Source organism: Giraffa tippelskirchi, chromosome 5 (assembly GCF_054371585.1).
Source record: "Giraffa tippelskirchi isolate mGirTip1 chromosome 5, T2T-mGirTip1v1.2.pri, whole genome shotgun sequence".
NCBI classification, from domain to species: domain Eukaryota; kingdom Metazoa; phylum Chordata; class Mammalia; order Artiodactyla; family Giraffidae; genus Giraffa; species Giraffa tippelskirchi.
In genome coordinates, this window is record NC_137279.1 from 38,007,869 (window position 1) to 38,028,388 (window position 20,520).

General features: G+C 39.4%; 1 protein-coding gene and 1 long non-coding RNA gene across 2 annotated transcripts in view; one reads left to right on the forward strand and one right to left on the reverse strand.

The window, feature by feature from the left end:
• The window catches only part of VPS13D (vacuolar protein sorting 13 homolog D), a 272,477-nt gene that overhangs the window by 116,190 nt on the left and 135,767 nt on the right, over positions 1-20,520 (forward strand). The window contains exons 50-55 of the mRNA XM_081491462.1: positions 1,681-1,823; positions 6,217-6,347; positions 9,219-9,394; positions 14,563-14,686; positions 15,481-15,716; positions 18,652-18,760. Coding sequence (XP_081347588.1) covers positions 1,681-1,823; positions 6,217-6,347; positions 9,219-9,394; positions 14,563-14,686; positions 15,481-15,716; positions 18,652-18,760 — 919 coding nt within the window. The remainder of the gene's footprint in view (positions 1-1,680; positions 1,824-6,216; positions 6,348-9,218; positions 9,395-14,562; positions 14,687-15,480; positions 15,717-18,651; positions 18,761-20,520) is intronic.
• Positions 189-14,940, reverse strand: LOC145506544 (uncharacterized). The gene is made up of 2 exons (XR_014054020.1): positions 14,825-14,940; positions 189-450 (listed from the first exon to the last, which is right to left on the reverse strand). It is a non-coding gene; the product is annotated as an uncharacterized LOC145506544 (long non-coding RNA).

Below are 20,520 nucleotides of genomic sequence, written 5' to 3' on the forward strand. Positions count from 1 at the left end.
AGGGAAGGGAAAAATTAGCAAAGGCTATAGTATATCCGTGTAAGTAGAAATAGACTGTAGATAACCATCCTGACTTGGCAGGGGGACAGCACCATGACTTAATGGGATTTTTTTCGGATCTAATTTCTGTGTTATTCGATATGGAAAATAAACCATTTGGTTTTGGTGTATAATGAAAGCCAGTTTCATTTTCCATGTATTGAAGTGGTTCTATTCATAACTCTGCTGATGGTGAGAGACCCACATGCTCTCTTTTCTGTGCAGTTTCTCTCCCCTGGAAGCACTCAGCACAAGCAGAGGAGCTGGCTTCAGAGGGAAGACAGGTTGGCCCGTTGGTAGAGAGCCTGCACCCCATTAATCCAATCCAGGCCATCTTGTATTAGATTCTGAAATCCATCTCTTCCTGTTGAAATAAAGTGTGCCATTTCAAGATCTCAAAGCAGTCATTACCTGTTTAAACATAGGAAAAAGCAACAATTGTGAGGATTAGCGGACATGTCCTTCTTAATGTATGGTAGGGCATTAAGGAAATGACAGTCCACTCCAGTATTCTTGCCTGGGAAATCCCATGGAGGAGCCTGGTGGGCTACAGTCCAGTGGGTCACAGAGAGTCAGACACGGCTGAGTGACTAAGCACAGGGCATTAATTCACTTTATTTATTTTTTCTTGGATTTGACATTCTGCTTTTTACAGTGGTCTTCTGATGTTTAGCCTTAATCCAAAAATATGTAGGTGAATCTGATACAGCTAAAATGCCATACCCCATTATCTATAGAAGGATGCTGCAAACTTAGAGATGGGCCACTCCAGTGGATACAGATGCATCTGTCTACCTAAAGGTTGTGCTGGAGTCAGGAGAGGACTGACTAGAGTGCCGGGCAGTAGGAGACACAAAACAGCCACTTGACATGGTCAGCAGGCCCAGTCTCACTGTTTCTCTGAATGGATTTTGACAGCTTTAGATCCAGGACTTGAAATTCAAAACACAGTTTGTCTTGTCCGTCAAATTCACAGTTTCCAAAGCCTTTCCACGTAGACGATCTCATTTGATTCTCCCAACATTTCAGTGGATTGGGCAGCATGGCAAAGTTTTTAAGATGAGGAAACTGAGGCCCAGGGAGAGTTATCTGCCCAAAGTTACATTGCTTGTTAGTGGCCAATCTGGAACACACATCTGGGAATTATGTTTCCAGGATCCATGACAGAATGCTGGCCAACTGCATGGTGCCTTTTCATTATAATAGCACCAGGCCCTTGAATGAATGTATCATTAGCTGCATCTTCTGCACATTCTTTTCTCTTATGTTTAGGGTATTTCATGAACCCTTGAAACACCGGAGTCAGGAAGGTATCAGTTTGCTTTGAATCTCTGTTTTTCAGATATTGTAGCATTTTCCTCATGCCTTATGCTCGCAGAATCAATGTTTTCCCCTAAAATGTCTAGTTGTGGAGGTCAGTACATGTCACACGTTGTTGAACTGTGACTACCTTTCAGATTGAGTTTTGGCCACTGATTAATTGCCTCGCTGTGTTTGAGAATAACATGAGAATGAGGAAGAGTCAGTGTTAGAGTTCTAATTTTGCCTGACAGCCACAGCAAGCCTTCCTGATTAGAACAGGTAGAAAAGACTTTCTTACGGATGAACGTCTATATATGTCTTTGCTTTTCTGCCCCACAGCTGCACGATGAGAATCGGAAGGGGGATTCACCCTGAAGGCATGCCGGGCTGGTGTCAGGGCTTCTCCCTGGATGGTGGTAGTGGCGTCCGAGCTCTCAGAGTCATCCAGCAAGGAAACCGCCCGGGGCTGATCTATAACATTGGTGGGTTACATTTGGGGGAGGGGGAGAATCTAAACCATGGGCCGACGACTTCAGGCTTGGAGGGATAAGCTGGCCCTACACTTTGGTCTGTCTGCAAGTGCTGGTTTTCTCATTTGCCATTGGGTCAGGTATCCATTCTCTGAATGCTAGATTGATATCATCACAGACCTATTCTCCTAGCTATCCAAGGAGCCACCTAAACACTGCCCCTTTGAGGTCTGAGGCTGTTTAGTTTCAGACTCACCTGTGTCAGGAAAGTATCAGTTTGGCTTGAATCCTTATTTTTCATGGAAATAATAGGAACACTTAGAATGCTTTTCATCCTCCAAGCATTTCCCATGCATTCATCGAAACCTGCAAACCCTAAGAGGGTAAGAAGCATTGTTCTCCTTGAAACTGAAGCTGAGGGGCTAAGTGACTTGTCCAGATATAAAGGAGAAATCTAGGTTGGAATTAGGATTTTGACTGAGGTGTCCACATTTGAGGCAAAAAATATAAAATGCACTTTGTGGTTATGGTAATTAGAAATCCCTAAGCTATCTTAGAGGGCTTCCCAGGTGACTCAGTGGTAAAGAATCTGTCTGCAATGCAAGAGACACAGGTTTGATCCCTGGGTTGGGAAGATCCCCTGGAGAAGGAAATGGCAACCCACTCCAGTATTCTTCCCTGGGAACTCATGGACAGAGGAGCTTGGTGGGCAATAGTCCATACGGTCACAAAGAGTTGGATATGACTGAGCACACACAACTAGTCTAGATTGGTGCTTTAACACTACATGCACAAGCTAGCTTAGCTTCTAGAGGTGGGGAGCACCAAGGGAAGATGTGCCCATGCCTATGTGCCTCAGAAGATGTCACAAAAGATTAAGACAAACTTGATTTAATCCTGTCTCAGATTTGAAGTGTTAGCAGTGCATCCTTCCTTTCCTATATAACTTCCAGGCTCTCAAAGCATTGTTTACTCTTGAATATTGGGAAACCATTGAACTCTCTGTGGTGATGGAAATGTTCTATCTTGTACCGTCCAGTGTGGACACACTAGCCATGCATGGTTGCTGAGCACTTGAGAGTACATGACTAAGAAATGTGGTGAGTGTGACAAAGAAACTGAATTTTTTATTTTGTTTTTTTATTTTGGTGAGTACGAGTGGTCATGTATGACTAGTGGCTACTGTTTTGGACAGTGCTGATGTAGAGAGTCATGTTACAGAAGGAAAAATTGAGATGGTATTACTTAGCTGTTTACCTTGACTCCCATGGTGTCAGTGCTTTGCTTAAGGGATTATTAGTGAAAGACTCTCTTCCAAGTATAGTTTGCTTTTTTGTTTTTTTTTTTAAACATGAATTTGCATGCATTCTCCCTTGACATGGAAGCTGTCTCCTTTAAAGTTGACATGAAGACTTTTAATAGAAGAGATAAACTTTTATCTGATCCTCCAGCTGAGGATCACAATTCTCATGTTTGTTCGCTCCATCCCTTGAGGCAAAGTCCACTTCATGCTGGGTTTGGCTTTCTGCTGGGGTGTCTGGTCCTTGATAGAGCTTCCAAAGCAAGCCCCTTGAGGTTGGCCAGAAGCCACAGTTGGGACAAATTGGAGGAAACATGGTGGTGCCTGTGCCTTTTCAAGCAGCTGGTGCTAAGGAACCACACAGAATTCTGGCAGAGAGGCAAACTGGGCTGTCCAGTGGAAATATTCAGTGAGTGCACACACAAACTTAGATGCTAAGTGCATTCATTAGAACATGTCAGTTATGTTTTTAGGGACAAGACTGTTTCACTTTCATTGTTACATTAAAGAAAGGAAGAGAGAGTTTGAGCTAAGATGAGATTTTATATGAGATCTTGGCATGTATTAAGAGAATTTGTGGAATCTCCTATATGACTATTTTTGAAGAATTGGATAGATAACTAATTTCCTATCAGGAAAGTTGAAAGCACAGACACAAGTGGAAAAGCCAGGCAGGGCCTGACCAGGTAACCTTAACATGTACCTCCAATAAGGATGATTTTGTATATTTTGATCTTATCAGCTATTCATTTGTTAAGGGTTTGCCAGGGCAGTCTGAGATAAAAGGGAAACAAAAAATTTTTTTTAATTGAGTATTGATGCTATAGACTCTTTCTGTGATACCAAATATACCTTTTATAGGTATATTAGTTGAGATCAGGCATCCAGTCCCATCACTTCATGGCAAATAGATGGGAAACAATGGAAATGGTGGCTGACTTTATTTTTTTGGGCTCCAAAATCACTGCAGATGGTGACTGCAGCCATGAAATTAAAAGACTCTTACTCCTTGCAAGGAAAGTTATGACCAACCTAGACAGCATATTAAAAAGCAGAGACATTACTTTGCCAACAAAGGTCCATCTAGTCAAAGCTATGGTTTTTCCAGTAGTCATGTATGGATGTGAGAGTTGGACTGTAAAGAAAGATGAGTGCCAAAGAATTAATGCTTTTGAACTGTGGTGTTGAGAGGATTATTGAGAGTCCCTTGGACAACAAGGAGATCCAACCAGTCCATCCTAAAGGAGATCAGTCCTGGGTGTTCATTGGAAGATCTGATGTTGAAGCTGAAACTCCAGTACTTTGGCTACCTGATGCGAAGGGCTGACTCATTTGAAAAGACCCTGATGCTGGGAAAGATTGAGGGCAGGAGGAGAAGAGGATGACAGAGGATGAGATGGTTGGATGGCATCACCGACTCAATGGACATGAATTTGGGTAAACACCGAGAGTTGGTGATGGACAGGGAGGCCTGACTTGCTGTGGTTCATGGGTCGCAAAGAGTCGGACACAACTGAGGGACTGAACTGAACTGAACTATTATATGATAAGGTTGATTTCTGACAATTAATGCTTTTCTGTATGTCATAGAAAAGTGATGGGGGTATATCTCCCTATCCTAGTGTTACTGAACGTTTTTTAGATACAGAGTTTTAGTGTTGAAAGTATATTAGTCACTCAGTCGTGTCTGACTCTTTGTGACCCCATGCACCATTGCCTGCCAAACTCCCCTATCCATGGAATTCTCCAGGCAATAATAGTGAAGTGGATAGCCATTCCCTTCTCCAGAGGATCTTCCCGACTATTCCAGTATTACTGAGAATTTCTTGGATACAGAGTTTTAGTGAGTGATTTTGTTTTTGTGATTTGCTCAGTTTTTCAGCTATTTTTGAGATTTACATTAAAGAAACACTAGTACAAGTGAATTAAAGAGTTAACAGATCAGAGTATTTATAATTGGAAGTATGTTGGGACATCCAGGACATCTAGTTGTCATATCCTAAGGTCACTTCTCTTTTTATGGTCTCGATACTTGTCTTTAGTAGAGTCCTTTGTGTATGTCCCAGAGGCAGGCTCCCTGGGTTTAATCCAGCTATGCCACCTACTGGCTGTGTCACCTAAGGACAAGTCACTTATCTTTCCCTGCCTTAGTTTCCTCATCTGCACTTGATGAAGGAATGAAAATATCTAACTCACAAGGTTGTTATAAGAATTAAATGTTGAGCCTTTGGTAGAGGGTGTAATGTGTACTAGAGTTCAACAAATATTATTATTTTTATTATTGTTTACCATAAATATTATCATTGTCTAACCAGAGTTCAACCCAATGCCTTGAATATAGTTACTTTATTCATTGGCTGAATGAACTCATCCACTGAATTTTGGATTTTTAAAAGTTATTATCAGAGTTTTTGAGATAATATAGTGTTATTTCATTTTTCTTTCTTTCTTTGGAACTTGGTGTTTTGAGATGTCCTTTTGACTGACTATGACTTTCTTTCCTTGGTACGTTTTTTGTTTGTCTTTTTTCCCTAGGGTACCTATTAGGTTCTGAAAACATTTATTTTATGAAGGAATAAATTCAGTAGTATTTAGCATTATGTTTGAGCTGGATTCTTGGGCTGACAGAAAATACTAAAAGAGTCAATTGAGTTTAGGGCAGTTGCAGAATGCAGTTAAGTAATACACAGATTCTCCTTTATGTTGTAAAAGGGGCATGTTCTCTAGGAGGAAATTTTGTGTCCCATATGTAAGGAGAAATGTGTCACATAAACCGTCTTAGTAGTCAGCTTCATAAATGGAAACCAAGCTAAACACCTGTTTGTTTTAGTTGCTGTTACAATTGTACACACTTTATGAAGAAGTTGGGAGTTATGGAGACATTGATGTTGCCAAGGAGACTTTTTAAGGTCTAAATGGGAATAAAGAATAATAGTTTGAAGGTAGTTGCTGTTTTCGTTCTATTCTTAGGAGACCTCACAGACTCTCTGAGTGCTACAATCATTATCTCAGAGAAACTAAGTAATTGTGAAGGCTATTTAATTTTTTAGACCATAATTTTTTTCCTTCTGATTAATTCATGGAACTGGTTCTTGTTATTCTTAGGTATTGATGTCAAGAAAGGCCGAGGCCGATATATTGATACCTGTATGGTCATCTTTGCCCCCCGTTACCTGTTAGATAATAAGTCATCCCACAAGCTTGCATTTGCACAGAGGGAATTTGCCAGGGGACAGGTAAGCAGCTTGCTTTTGAAGAATGACTAGTGCTTATTTAATAGCACAATGAATTTTAATGTCATTTTAATTTGAATGTCACATTTAAATTTAATGACTTATCTCCCTGTCAACACTAAGTTTTTTGATGTGAGTAAATGACAGAATGATCTCTGTTCACTTGCAAGGCAAACCATTCAGTATCATGGTAATCCAAGTCTATGCCCTGACCAGTAATGCTGAAGAAGCTGAAGTTAAATGGTTCTATGAAGACCTACAAGACCTTTTAGAACTAACACCCAAAAAAGATATCCTTTTCATTATAGGGGACTGGAATGAAAAAGTAGGAAGTCAAGAAACACCTGGAGTAATAGGCAAATCTGGCCTTGGAATACAGAATGAAGCAGGGCAAAGGCTCTTAGAGTTTTGCTAAGACAACGCATATCAAACACCCTCTTCCAACAACACAAGAGAAGACTTTACTCATGAACATCACCAGATGGTCAACACCGAAATAAGGTTGATTATATTCTTTGCAGCCAAAGATGGAGAAGTCAGCAAAAACAAGACTGGGAGCTGACTGTGGCTCAGATCATGAACTCCTTATTGCCAAATTCAGACTGAAATTGAAGAAAGTAGGGAAAACCACTAGACCATTCAGGTATGACCTAAATCAAATCCCTTACAGTTATACAGTGGAAATGGGAAATAGATTTAAGGGACTAGATCTGATAGAGTGCCTGAGGAACTATGGATGGAGGTTCCTGACATTGTACAGGAGACAGGGATCAAGCCCATCCCTAAGAAAAAGAAATGCAAAAAATCAAAATGGCTGTCTAAGGAGGCCTTACAAATAGCTGTGAAAAGAAGAGAAGCAAAAAGCAAAGGAGAAAAGGAAAGATATACCCATTTGAATGCAGAGTTCCAAAGAATAGCAAGGAGAGATAAGAAAGCCTTCCTCAATGCAAAAGCCTTCCTCAATGCACTTTCTTTACAAAAGTGCAAAGAAATAGAGGAAAACAATAGAATAAGAAAGACTAGGGATCTCTTCAAGAAAATTAGAGATACCAAGGGAACATTTCATACAAAGATGAGCTCAATAAAGGACAGAAATGATATGGACCTAACAGAAGCAGAAGATATTAAGAAGAGGTGGCAAGAATACACAGAAGAACTATACAAAAAAGATCTTCACGACCCAGATGATCATGATGGTGTGATCATTCACCTGGAGCCAGACATCCTGGAATGTGAAATCAAGTGGGCCTTAGGAAGCATCACTACGGACAAAGCTAGTGGAGGTGATGAAATTCCAGTTGAGCTATTTCAAATCCTAAAAGATGATGCTGTGAAAGTGCTGCACTCAATATGCCAGGAAATTTGGAAAACTCAGCACTGACCACAGGACTTGAAAAGGTCGGTTTTCACTCCAATCCCAAAGAAAGGCAATGCCAAAGAATGTTCGAACTACCACACAGCTTCACTCATCTCACACTCTAGCAAAGTAATGCTCAAAATTCTCCAAGCCAGCCTTCAACAGTATGTGAACCATGAAATTCCAGATGTTCAAGCTGGTTTTAGAAAAGGCAGAGGAACCAGAGATCAAATTGCCAACTTCCCCTGGATCATCGAAAAAGCAAGAGAGTTCCAGAAAAACATCTATTTCTGCCTTATTGACTATGCCAAAGCCTTTGACTGTGTGGACCACAATAAACTGTGGAAAATTCTGAAAGAGATGGGAATACCAGACCATCAGACCTGTCTCTTGAGAAATATGTATGCAGATCAGGAAGCAGCAGTTAGAACTGGACATGAAACAACAGACTGGTTCCAAATTGGAAAAGGAGTACATCAAGGCTGTATATTGCCACCCTGCTTATTTAACTTATATGCAGAGTACATCATGAGAAACACTGGGCTGGAAGAAACACAAGCTGGAATCAAGATTGCAGGAGAAATATCAATAACCTCAGATATGCAGGTGACACCACCCTTATGGGAGAAAGTGAAGAAGAACTAAAGAGCCTCTTGATGAAAGTGAAAGAGGAGAGTGAAAAAGTTGACTTGAAGCTCAACATTCAGAAAACTAAGATCATGACATCCGGTCCCATCACTTGGTGGCAAATAAATGGGTAAACAGTGGAAACAGTGGCAGACTTTATTTTTGGGGGCTCCAGTATCACTGCAGTTGGTGACTGCAGCCATGAAATTAAAAGACTCTTACTCCTTGCAAGGAAAGTTATGACCAACCTAGACAGCATATTAAAAAGCAGAGACATTACTTTGCCAACAAAGGTCCGTCTGGTCAAAGCTATGGTTTTTCCAGTAGTCATTTATGGATGTGAGAGTTGGACTGTAAAGAAAGCTGAGCGCCGAAGAATTGATGCTTTTGAACTGTGGTATTGGAGAAGGCTTTTGAAAGTCCCTTGAACTGCAAGGAGATCCAACCAGTCCATCCTAAAGGAGATCAGTCCTGAATGTTCATTAGAAGGACTGATATTGAAGTTGAAACTCCAATACTTTGGCCACCTGATGTGAAGAACTGACTCATTGGAAAAGACCCTGATGCTGGGAAAGATTGAAGGCAGGAGGAGAAGGGGATGACAGAGGATGAGATGGTTGGATGGCATCATGGACTCAATGGACATGAGTTTGAGTAAACTCTGGGAGTTGGTGATGGACAGGGAGGCCTGGCATGCTGCAGTCCATGGGGTTGCAAAGAGTTGGACACAGCTGAGCGACTGAACTGAACTGAACCATTTTTTGGCTTTGGTAACCTATGGTACCCTAAACAGGTCCTGGTGGAGGGCAAGGCTCAGGGTAGACAGATTCTCAGTAAACATTTACATCTTTACTTGACTTCTGACTAAAGCCGGTGATACCATGTTTTAGGGAACAGCCAATCCTGAAGGTTACATTTCCACGCTTCCTGGTTCCAGTGTGGTGTTCCATTGGCCTCGGAATGACTACGATCAGCTGTTATGTGTCCGAATGATGGATGTTCCCAATTGTATTTGGTCTGGAGGCTTCGAAGTCAATAAGAATAATTCCTTCCATATCAACATGAGGTGCGTGCAGAGACTATATTTAGTCAAAAAGTAGTCTTGTTTGAGGTGCAGCGTGTAAATAGTAAGCTGTAAATACCATATAAATTTCAAATATTTGTAAAGCTGTAAGTAGCAAGTAGTTACTTTTAGTAAGACTACTCTTGATGAAATGGACACATATGTTTCTGACTCAAAGGTCTTAAAACTGCAAAGACTAGGCAGATAGGAATGAACCTTTTGATGGAATGAGCAAAAGGGGGTGTTGACAGTTTTGACCACTCTGTAGTTGCTGTCATCTGAGGTCATATGTCAGGGAGTAGCACTGAGCTCATGGTCGTCTGCAACTCTTTTCAGCATTCAGATGGCAGCTTTGATTATGTTTTTGTCTATTCTTGCACACTGTACAAGCTCTTCTCTCATTAGATGCCATTCCAGTAAATCCCCTGGTCTTCTTTGCCTAACCCAGTGACCCTCAGATCCTTATTAAGAAAAATCAACGAAAGCCCAAGATGACTCTTTTCTTTCATCCAATGCTTTTTTAAAAAATGTATTAAACTTTAAAAAGATTGTGGTAAAATGCACATACCATATGAGAAAGATAACATAACATAAAGACCCAGACATTATTTCGTGTGCCTCAGGTACATAAAGTAAAATTTACCATCTTAGCCATTTTTAGCTTTGCTGGTGTTAGGTACATTCATGTTGTGCAGTCTCCTAAACTCTTTTCATCTTGCAAAACAGAAACTCTGTACCCATTAAACAACACCACCTCATTTTCCCTTTCTTAACCCCTGGCAACCTCTGTTCTCCTTTCTCTATGAATTTGACTACTCTAGGTACCTCAGATAAGTGAAATCATACAGTATTTGTCTTTTTGTGAGTGGCTTATTTCACTTAGCATAATGTCCTCAATGTCATCCACATTGTAACATGTGTCAGAATGCCTTTTTGTGTGTGTGTGTGTGTGTGTGTGGCAACATTTAGTTTATTACATTTTATTTCTCTCTAGTGCAGTGAAATTCTGTTTCATTCTTTCTTCTTTTTAGTTTATTCAAGTATAGCTGACTTACAATGTGGTGTCAGTTTCTGCTATACAGCACAGTGATTCAGTTATATAAACATGATATATATGTTCTTTTTCATATTTCTGTCCATTATGGTTTATCACAGGATACTGAATATGGTTCACTGTGCTATACAGTGGGACCATTTTACATTCACCATTTATATTTCATCATTTTACATTCTTGCAAAGAGCACACAAGGGTCCAGTTTCTCACATCTGTACCAATGCTGGTTATTTTTTCTTCTTTGATAGTGGGCATCCTTATGGGTGTGAGGTGGTATCTCATGGTTTTGATTCTCATTTCCTTAATGATTAGTGCTGCTGAGCTTCTTTTCATGTGTTTGTAGGCCATTTGTACATCTTTTTTGACATTCCTGTTCAAGTCCTTTGCCTGTTTTTGAGTTGGATTTTTGTGGTTGTTGAGTTGTAGGAATCCTTTATATATTCTGGATACTAACCCCTTATGAAACTCCAATACTTTGGCCACCTTATGCGAAGAGTTGACTCATTGGAAAAGACCCTAATGCTGGGTAGGATTGGGGGCGGAAGGAGAAGGGGACGACAGAGGATGAGATGGTTGGATGGCATAACCGGCTCGATGGACATGGGTTTGGGTGGACTCCGGGAGTTGGTGATGGACAGAGAGGCCTGGCGTGCTGCAATTCATGGGATCGCAGAGAGTCGGACACAACTGAGCGACTGAACTGAACTAAACTGAACCCCTTATGAGATATATACATGCATGTATTCTAAGTGGCTTCAGTTGTGTTGGACCCTGCGAGCCTAGAGTTCGATATATGAGATATATAATTTACATATATTCATATGTTGCATTTTTACTCTGTTGATTGTATTCTTTGACGTATAGTTTTTAATTTTGATATAGTCCAGCTTGCCTATTTTAGCTTTGGTTTCCTGTGCTTTTTGTGTTGTATGCAAGATCATTGCCAAATCCAGTGTCTTGAAGCTTTTCCCCTATGTTTCCTTCTGAGAATTTTATAGTTTTAGCTTTTCTATATACGTCTTTGATCTGTTTGTATTCATATAAGGTTATGTCCAATAGAGACATCAGTTTGCCAACAAAGGTCCATATAGTCAAAGCTATGGTTTTTCCAGTAGTCACGTATAGATGTTAGAGTTAGCCCATAAAGAGGGTTGAGCGCTGGAGAACTGATGCTTTCGAACTGTGGTGCTAGAGGAGACTCTTGAGAGTCCCTTGGATTGCAAGGAGATCAAACCAGTCAGTCCTAAAGGAAATCAACCCTGAGTACTCAATGGAAGGACTGTTGCTGAAGCTGAAGTTCCAATACTTTGGCCACCAGATGTGAAGAACTGACTCATTGGAAAAGATCCTGATGCTGGGAAAAATTGAGGGCAAGAGGAGAAGGGAGTGACAAAGGATCAGATAGTTGGATGGCCTCACTGACTCAATGGACATGAGTTTGAGCAAACTCAGAGAGAGAGTGAAGGACAGAGAAGCCTGGCATGCTTCAGTTCATGGTGTCGCAAAGAGTCAGACACGACTTAGCGACTGAACAACAAGAGTCCAACTCTATTCTTTTGTTTGTGGATATCCAGTTTTCCCAATACTATTTGTTGAAATAACTTTCTTTTCCCTATGGAATGGTCTCTTCACTCTTGTCAAGAATTACTTGACCCTATATATGAGGGTTTATTTCTGGGCTTTCTAGTCTATTCCTTCATATTCTGTCTTTCTGCCAGTGTCAGACTGTTTTGACTATAGTAGCTTTGTAATAGGTTTTGAAATTAGGAAGTGTGAGACCTCCATTTTTGTTCTTTTTGAAGATTATTTTGGCTACATGGAGTCCCTAGAGATTCCATCTGAATTTTAGGATAAATTTTTCTATTTCTGGAGGAAAAAAAACAGTTAGAATTTTGATGAGTATTGTATTAAATTTCTAGATCCACTTTGCATAGCATTGACATCTTGACAATATTAAGTCTTCTAGATCCATGAACATGGGATGTCTTTCTCTTTGTTTCTGTGTTCTTTAATGTTTTTCATCAAATGTTTTGAAGCCAAAGAGACTGAAATCAGTGCTAGTTCAACACATTTAGAAGCAAAATTTAATTATTTATACCCTTTGGTGAGTTCTCTTTGGAGAACACTATTGTAAGGGAACAGAAAAATGGCTAATTTATTAATAGATGATTCAAAATAATATTTATATTTGACTTTAAAAAAATGCATTATCTGAGATTTTTCTTTGATATTGTTTCTGTTGATGATGTGCCTTTCTTAATTATCTTTTGCCCTGATCCTTATTAGAGTTAATTGCATCTGGTATAGTGGTTTTCAAGGTGTGTTCCTGGAATTCATAGGGGTCTAAGGAGGTGACTTTATAGGCCAAGTGAGTGAAGTGGACAGGGCCCCAGTGCCCTTATCCTGACTTCAACCAGAACTCCTGTCTCATAGTGTCATATGTTCCCCACAAGGTTGGGGTGTGGGCGGGCAAGGTGAGGAATTTGCAGCTAAAACCACCATTGATTTATACACTGCTTTGGTGGAGGCTGCCCAGGTCTGTTGTGTGGTATGAAGCCAATTCAGAATTAAACAGAAAAGTTACTCATGATTACTTAAAAGAAGAAGAAAAGAAAGAAAAGAAAGGTGTGGAGGATGGGGGTGGATGATACCTTTGTTAATCCTTTTGAAATAGTTTCAGTGTGTGGCCCTAAACTACTGAGCAGGGACCTTGGCCAGATGTTTCCTTTACTTTCTTCAGGTTTTCATTTTGAAACAATTTAAACCCACAGAGAACTTGTAGGAGTAGTACAAACACCCCTCCTTTACCTACACTTCCTACTTTTCAACATTTGCTCTGTTCTTGTTCTCTCTCCACATGTACTCACATGCATAGTTTTTTTCTAAACCATTTGAAAGTAAAATGAAGTCATCATAATACTTCAGACATAAAAAATTTGCCACCTATTGTTACACACTGAAAAAATTTAATATTATGTTTTTAAATGTATAAAATGTCCTTTTAAATGTTCTTCACAGTAACCCTGCTCCCCAGATCTGGGGTGCAGTGAAGGATCATGCATTTTATTTGGCTGGTGTGTCTCATCGCTTTAATCTAGAATGGTCATTGTCTCAGTTTTCCTTTTTTGTCTTTATTAACATTGACATTTTTGGAGTCCAAGCCAGTTTCATATAGAATGTTTTGTTTTCTGGACTTTTCTGATGGTTTTCTACGTTTAAGTTTGGGCCTGACATTTTCGGTAAGAACACTACTTCTGCGGTGGTGTGTTTCCCATTGCATCATGTCAGGAGGCCTGTAATGTCTGTTGGTTGCATTATTGATGTTGTTAAATTTGATCATCATTTGGTTTAGGTGCTGTCCACCAGGTCTCTCTATTGTAAAGTTACCTTTTCTTTGTAAACAACACTAGTTCATTGTAGGGATAATTTGAACCTTTTTATATGTTCACTTTTCACAAAACGTTTCAGTCAGTGGTTTGATGGTTCTCACCTGAATCAGTTATTACATTAGTTTTTATTACATTATTTAGTTATGTAATTAGTTATTACATTAGTTATTGCAAAATGGTGATTTCTGGTTCTTGCATGTCTTCTACGTTTATTAACTGATATTCTTCCATAAAGAAGAACTTTCCATTCTCTTCCAGTGGTTTGTCTGTATTTAAATACACGCACCCACACATTATGATTACATCTGGTACTTCCACTCCACGGGATTCTTCCTCATCTTCCCTTATCCTACAGTGTGAACCCTGTTCATCAGTAACATCAACGTATTAGTTTGAACCATATGAAAGAAATTCCTCTTTTCTAGGTCAAAAGTAGTCTAGTATCAACAATTTTATGTAGTTCAACCAATATTTACTCACTGATTGCACTGACACTATGACCCAAAACAAACCCAAAGTAAAATTTGTAGATATCATACAGTTATGGCCTGCTGTTCCAAGTTGCTTGAATGATTTCTTTTTTACTGTGTGATTGTACTACCAATTTCTACTTTTTAAATGTGGTCAAAGAACATACAGTGGTAATTGTGAGAAGTATGAGAAGAAAGTAAGTTGGGAACTTGTTCCCTACATTTTATGCAGCCTCTATGATTTCCTTTTGCTGCAGAGATACTCTGGGAAAATGCTTCTTCCTGCGTGTGGAAATTACTCTCCGAGGAGCAACCTATAGGATCTCCTTCAGTGATACAGATCAGTTACCCCCTCCTTTCCGAATTGACAACTTTTCTAAGGTATCGAGGGGAGTTGAGAGCCAGTTTGGCTCTTTCATATGTGGGAAAGTGGAGTATATACTGCACTTAAGATAATGATGAAATACATTGTAAACTTGGGTTTGAAAGAAGCTGCGCAGGGGTCTCAGAAATCCTTACCATTGGGAGGTGGTTTCTGCTGGTCATTTTGATTACTGGGCAGCCTTGTCCAGAAGTGACTTCTCAGCTCCCAAAAGTTACTTTGACTAGATAGTTTGGTTAGCATGGGGCCCTCTGCAGACATTCCATATAAACAGAGAAATCGGAATCAGATTGACAAATGCCCAGTAGAATGGGCAGTTCTACTGTTGCTTAGTAACAGTGAGCTCCTTTCTGAATCTTCCAAGTGCAGCCAAGATGGAGGTTGTTAGATTCTATTTTAAATTATGCCTTATGTCTTATAATTGTAACTTTCCATAGCTGAATTCCAAGATTTTTGTTCCTTTCTTTGTTCATAATGTATCCTGGGCATGGTGGGGTGAGACTAGATGCCTTGAAAGAACAGAGTTGCTTTCTCTAGGTATTGGGTATGGCAAAGCTTCTCAAAACCTTTTACCTAACAGACTGTGGCCCATGTCCTCTCACTGTTGGGCTTTTTGCAATTTTGAAGATGATTAGAAAGGCCTTTGAAGAGGCCAGCTGTGGAGCCTTACTTGTGGTTTTGTACCCTGTATAGCATTCATTTGGGAAAGATCTGGGACCTAAGAGGCCCTGAATCACTTCCCAGCATCACCCCTCTGAATGAAGGTCCTCCTTATTCTCTGCCATTCCCATAGGTCCCGGTTGTCTTCACTCAGCATGGCGTCGCTGAGCCCAGGCTCCGCACTGAAGTCAAGCCCATGACTTCCTTGGATTATGCCTGGGATGAACCCACCCTGCCACCTTTTATCACTCTGACTGTTAAAGGGGCAGGTTCCTCTGAGATCAGCTGCAACATGAATGATTTCCAGGATAACCAGCAGCTTTATTATGAAAATTTCATTTACATTGCTGCTACGTACACGTTCTCTGGGTAAGTCTGGGTTAAATTACTGTTCTTGTAAAGCAGAAAGCTCTAATTATTAACCGGTTTTAAATTTTAAGCAGTTCTCAGAAGGCTGAGGGATGACGGAAGATTCCTTCCATTCTTTACCAAATCCTAGGCTCAGACTTTATCTTGAGAGCTCTTTTGTGTAAACCCTTGTCTTCTGGCTAGAGTAAAATTTATCCAAAGAGGCAAGACTCTTCTCTTTTTAAAGAGCTTCCCAATAATCCATTCTAGTATTTAGCAACTCTCATTGGGCATTGTTATTGTAATAGCTTCAATTTCTCTTGCTTTATGGTGATATTTCTTATGCATTTTTTAAACTTCTTGCTGCTATTTTTTATTTGTTTTACCTCTTTCCTTATTTGAAACTGACTAATCTTCATCCATAATTATTCAAATCACTGTTCTGACCCTCTTTTCCCATTGAGAACACTGATTAAGCAGACACTAATTAGTTATATTTAGAAAAAAAAAATCAAGTAGTCAGCTTGTTCTAATTCTGTTAGATTGGTACATGGATAGGTACATAGAGATTCAGAATATGAGGCTTTCAAGAGTAGTCATTCCACCAACACATAAATACAGTTGTTTCTGTGCTAATCACAGGGCCAATTTTAAAGTTGATCCATGAAGAAACTGGGAAAATAGCCGAATCTTTAGCGTTCCAAATATAAGTCACCTGGTGAACAGTACATTTAAAGTCTTATTTCTAAAATGTCCTGAATAGTTTTGCTTATGAAATATTTTTATATGTGCCTGAGGCCCCCAAGAAAATGTCTGAGTCTGTGCAACATCTCTCTTATCTGCTTAGATCCCAGATTTCACTAATAATGATATGAATGGGCATGTTTGCTTTGATAAGGTTTTAGTGCCTGAAAAACCAGTCCTTAATCTGGTTGCTATGCATGTTTTTCTCTATACTCTCTTATGTTAAATTCCAGTAGTTACTAAGCTCTTTAACTGAAGAATCCTAGTGGAGATTTAGGAGTGTCACAGGTTGAGCAGATAGGAATAGATAAAAAGAGAAGTTTCTGGGAATCTAGTGTGCTGAGAGGTTGAACTATATTTTGGAGTGTAGTGGATCCTATTTCTTTGCATCTTTGATGAGAACTAATGATGAGGAAAGAGACTAGGATTTTTTTTTTAATTGAGGCAAAGCTCATAAACCATAAAATTAACCATTTGTTAAAGTGATGAATTTGGTGGCATTTAATGTATTCATGATGTACAGCCACTACCTCTAGTTCCAAGACAGTTCCATCACTCCAAACCCTAAGTAGTTACTGCCCAGTAAACCTTTTCTTCCAGCCCCTGGAAATCACAGATCTGCCTTCTTGTCTCTAAGGATTTACCTATTCCAGATATTTCACATAAATTATCATAAAATATCTGACCTTTTTTGACTGGCTTATTTCACTTAGCATAATGTTTTCAAGGTTCACCCACATTGTAGAATGTGTCACTTTTTCATTCCTGTTATGGCTGAGTAATATTCCATTGTACGTCTATACCACATTCTCTTTGTCCATTCTTCCTTTGATGGACATTTGTATTGCCCCTACTTTTTGGCTATTATGAGCAGTGCTGCAATCAACATGCCTGTACATGTATTTAAGTACTTGTTTTAATTCTTTTGTGTGTATACCTTGGCGTGGAATTGCTGGGTTCTATGGTAATTCTTTGTTTACCTTTTTGAGGAACTGCTGTACTGTTTTCCACAGCAGCTGAATCATTCTGTATTCCTGTCAGCAATGTGTAAGGGTTTCATTTCTTCTACATTTTCCGCAGTGCTTGTTGTTTTCCACTTTTTTTTTTATTGTAACAATTCTACTAAGTAGGTAGTGGTGTCTCAGTGTGGTTTTCATTTGCATTTCTATACTAGCTAATGATATTGAAGATCTTATCATGTGCTTATTGGTCAGTCGTATATCTTTTTTTTTTTTTTCCCATGCTACATAGCTTGCAAATCTTAGTTCCCTCACTGGGAATTGAACCCTGGCCACTGGGCCATGGCAGTGAAAGATCTGTGTCCTAACTGCTGGACTACCAGGGAATTCCTCATTTGTATATCTTTGGGGAAATGTCTGTTCAAATCCTTGGCCCATTTTTACATTTTTTTTTTTTTTTTTGCCTTTTTATTGTTGAATTTTACAGCTCCTTATATAATATGGGTGCAGATCCCATATCAGATATATGATTTGCAACTATCTTCTATTCTGTGGGTTATGTTTTTACTTTCTTGGTAATGTCTTTTGGAAGGATAAAAGTTTTTAATTTTGTTGAAGTCAATTTTTTTGATTTACTTGTGCTTTTGATATCATGAAAGCTAATTTTTAACTCTGAATTTTTCAGTCCCTTTTTTGATGATAGAGATTAATGGAAAGAGAAAAATCTAAATAAAATATCAAAATACCCTAAAGTATAGTTAAGGCTGCAGCAATTCCGTAAAACTTAGGATTCTTAAGCCCAGAGAAACACAACAGGGTAGAATTGGAGGAGGTGATTATGAACCCTTTGTTTTCTTTTCATCCTAAAGGAACTTCTGATTTCTTGCTAAGTTGTGAGGATGCAGTAACGCTGATCATCTTCCTGGCAAACAGTAGAGCCAATTCTTGGACCTTTGGAATGTCTGGATTGGTTTTTGTTTTGTTTTTTTCCCTCTGAAAATATATAGTCATCCTTTTATGTCAGAATTTCACTTTTATGTATGTCTTCTGACAAATGAATCTTTGAACTATGCAGGAGAACAACACAACCTTGATTTTTCTGCAGCTTGAGTCAGACTTTTTCTTCCATGATTAAAAAAAGAGTTTTCTATATAGTGGAGGTTTAGGCATCTGCTTATGAATACTTGAATACATATGTGTGGGGTGGGGAGGGTGTGTGTGTATTATGACTGTTACTGTTTTTTCAATTCTAGTTTACAGGAGGGGACAGGACGGCCTGTGACTTCCAACAAAGCCATTACTTGTGCAGAGCTCGTCTTGGATGTCTCACCGAAGACACAGAGAGTCATTTTAAAGAAGAAGGTATGAGAGCTAGAACTTTGAGTTTAGACTAAAACATTTAGAATAAAAGTTAGAAAAAGAGATAGGCCTCCTGGTCCATCCCCTCCTTTTGCACACGAACAGGTGGGCTCAGGGTGGAACTTGGGCATCCTGACAGCTCCAGTTGGGATTCTCCCCTCTGTCCTGCGAAGCCTACTTTAGGAATCCTAAGTCCCTCTCATCTTTGATACCCTTCTTGGAGAATTCAATTCTTGAATTTTTTTTTTTTCCAAATTTGTGATTTGTTGATTTCCTTACTTTTTTTCTGTTGCAACACTCCCCTAATCTACTTTTCCCTGAACTCAATGGAAAAATGGTCACAATGACAGTTTTTTCCCTATTTATGGCAACATTCTTTTCCAGTTTAGGAAAATGTTTATGCTGTTAGATCTAGATATTGAGAGAAAGAGTAAACTCTGACCAGAAATATTGTGGCTGACAGAAAGACTAGAAAGAAATGGTGGAGGCTTCAAAATGAATGTTGTTTGAGAACAGAGGTGCAGAAAATCACTGTAAGAGGAAGGAGATCACTAACTAGTTATCGAGGAGTGTGTTCCAGAAAATTTTACGTAATGTAAGTTATATAACCCAGAAATAACCCTGACAGAGGAAGTGTGTTCACCACGGAAGTGGCCCTCACACTGACGGAGACTGCGCCTTCATCACCTGAAGTAGCAGCAGGTGTGGCAGCAGGTAGTGCGGGTGGTGGGTGACTCATCTGGCTTTAAGGTTGTACGTGTCTTCTCACATCTTTAATTGGGGGGGGGGAGATTCAAGTTATTTCACAATTTGCACATCAAATGAAACTTTAATATGTGGATTTTTAATTCACTTTTGTATTTTTAACAACTTTATTGATACATAATTCATACACATCTCCCATTAAAATATACAGTTCAGTGGGTTTTCATATATCCACAGTATGTACAACTATAACCACACTCAATTTGAGAACATTTTCATCACTCAGGAAAGAACTCTGTATCCTTTAGCTATCCCATGCACATTCCCCTTATTTCCTAGCCCTAGGCAATCATTAATCCACTTTCTGTCACTATAGACTCCCCTCTTCTGGACTTCCATGTGAGTGGTCTTTAATGAGGAATTTCTTTCAGTTATCCTGATATTTCTAAGGTTCATCCATCTATCAGTTTACCAGTACTTCTGAGATTCCTTACCTATCTAAGCCACTAGAGAAGCCCAGTACTTCAACATGTATTTCTATATCACACCATTTGAATGCCACATAATTCAAATTTGCTTAAAATGTTATCACACTCTTTTATATAAGACTGTGTTAGATACATTTTAGAAATAAGACTTGGGAATGGTGATGAGTAAACAGCATGTGCCAGAGGATGTTTAAACTACTGTACAGTTGTGCTCATTTCACATGCTAGTAAGGTAATACTCAAAATCCTTTAAGCTAGGCTTCAGGAGTATGTGAATCAAGAACTTCCAGATGTACAAGCTGGGTTTAGAAAAGTCAGAGGAACCAGAGATCAAATTGCCAACGTTCATTGGATCATAGAGAAAGCAAGATAATTCCAGAAAAACATCTACTTCTGCTTCATTGACTTCATGAAAGCCTTTGACTGTGTGTGCTGTGTGCTTAGTTGCTCAGTCGTGTCTGACTCTTTGCAACCCCATGGACTGTAGCCCACCAGGCTCCTCTGTCCATGGGGATTCTCCAGGCAAGAATACTGAAATGGGTTGCCTTGCCCTCCTCCAGGGTATCTTCC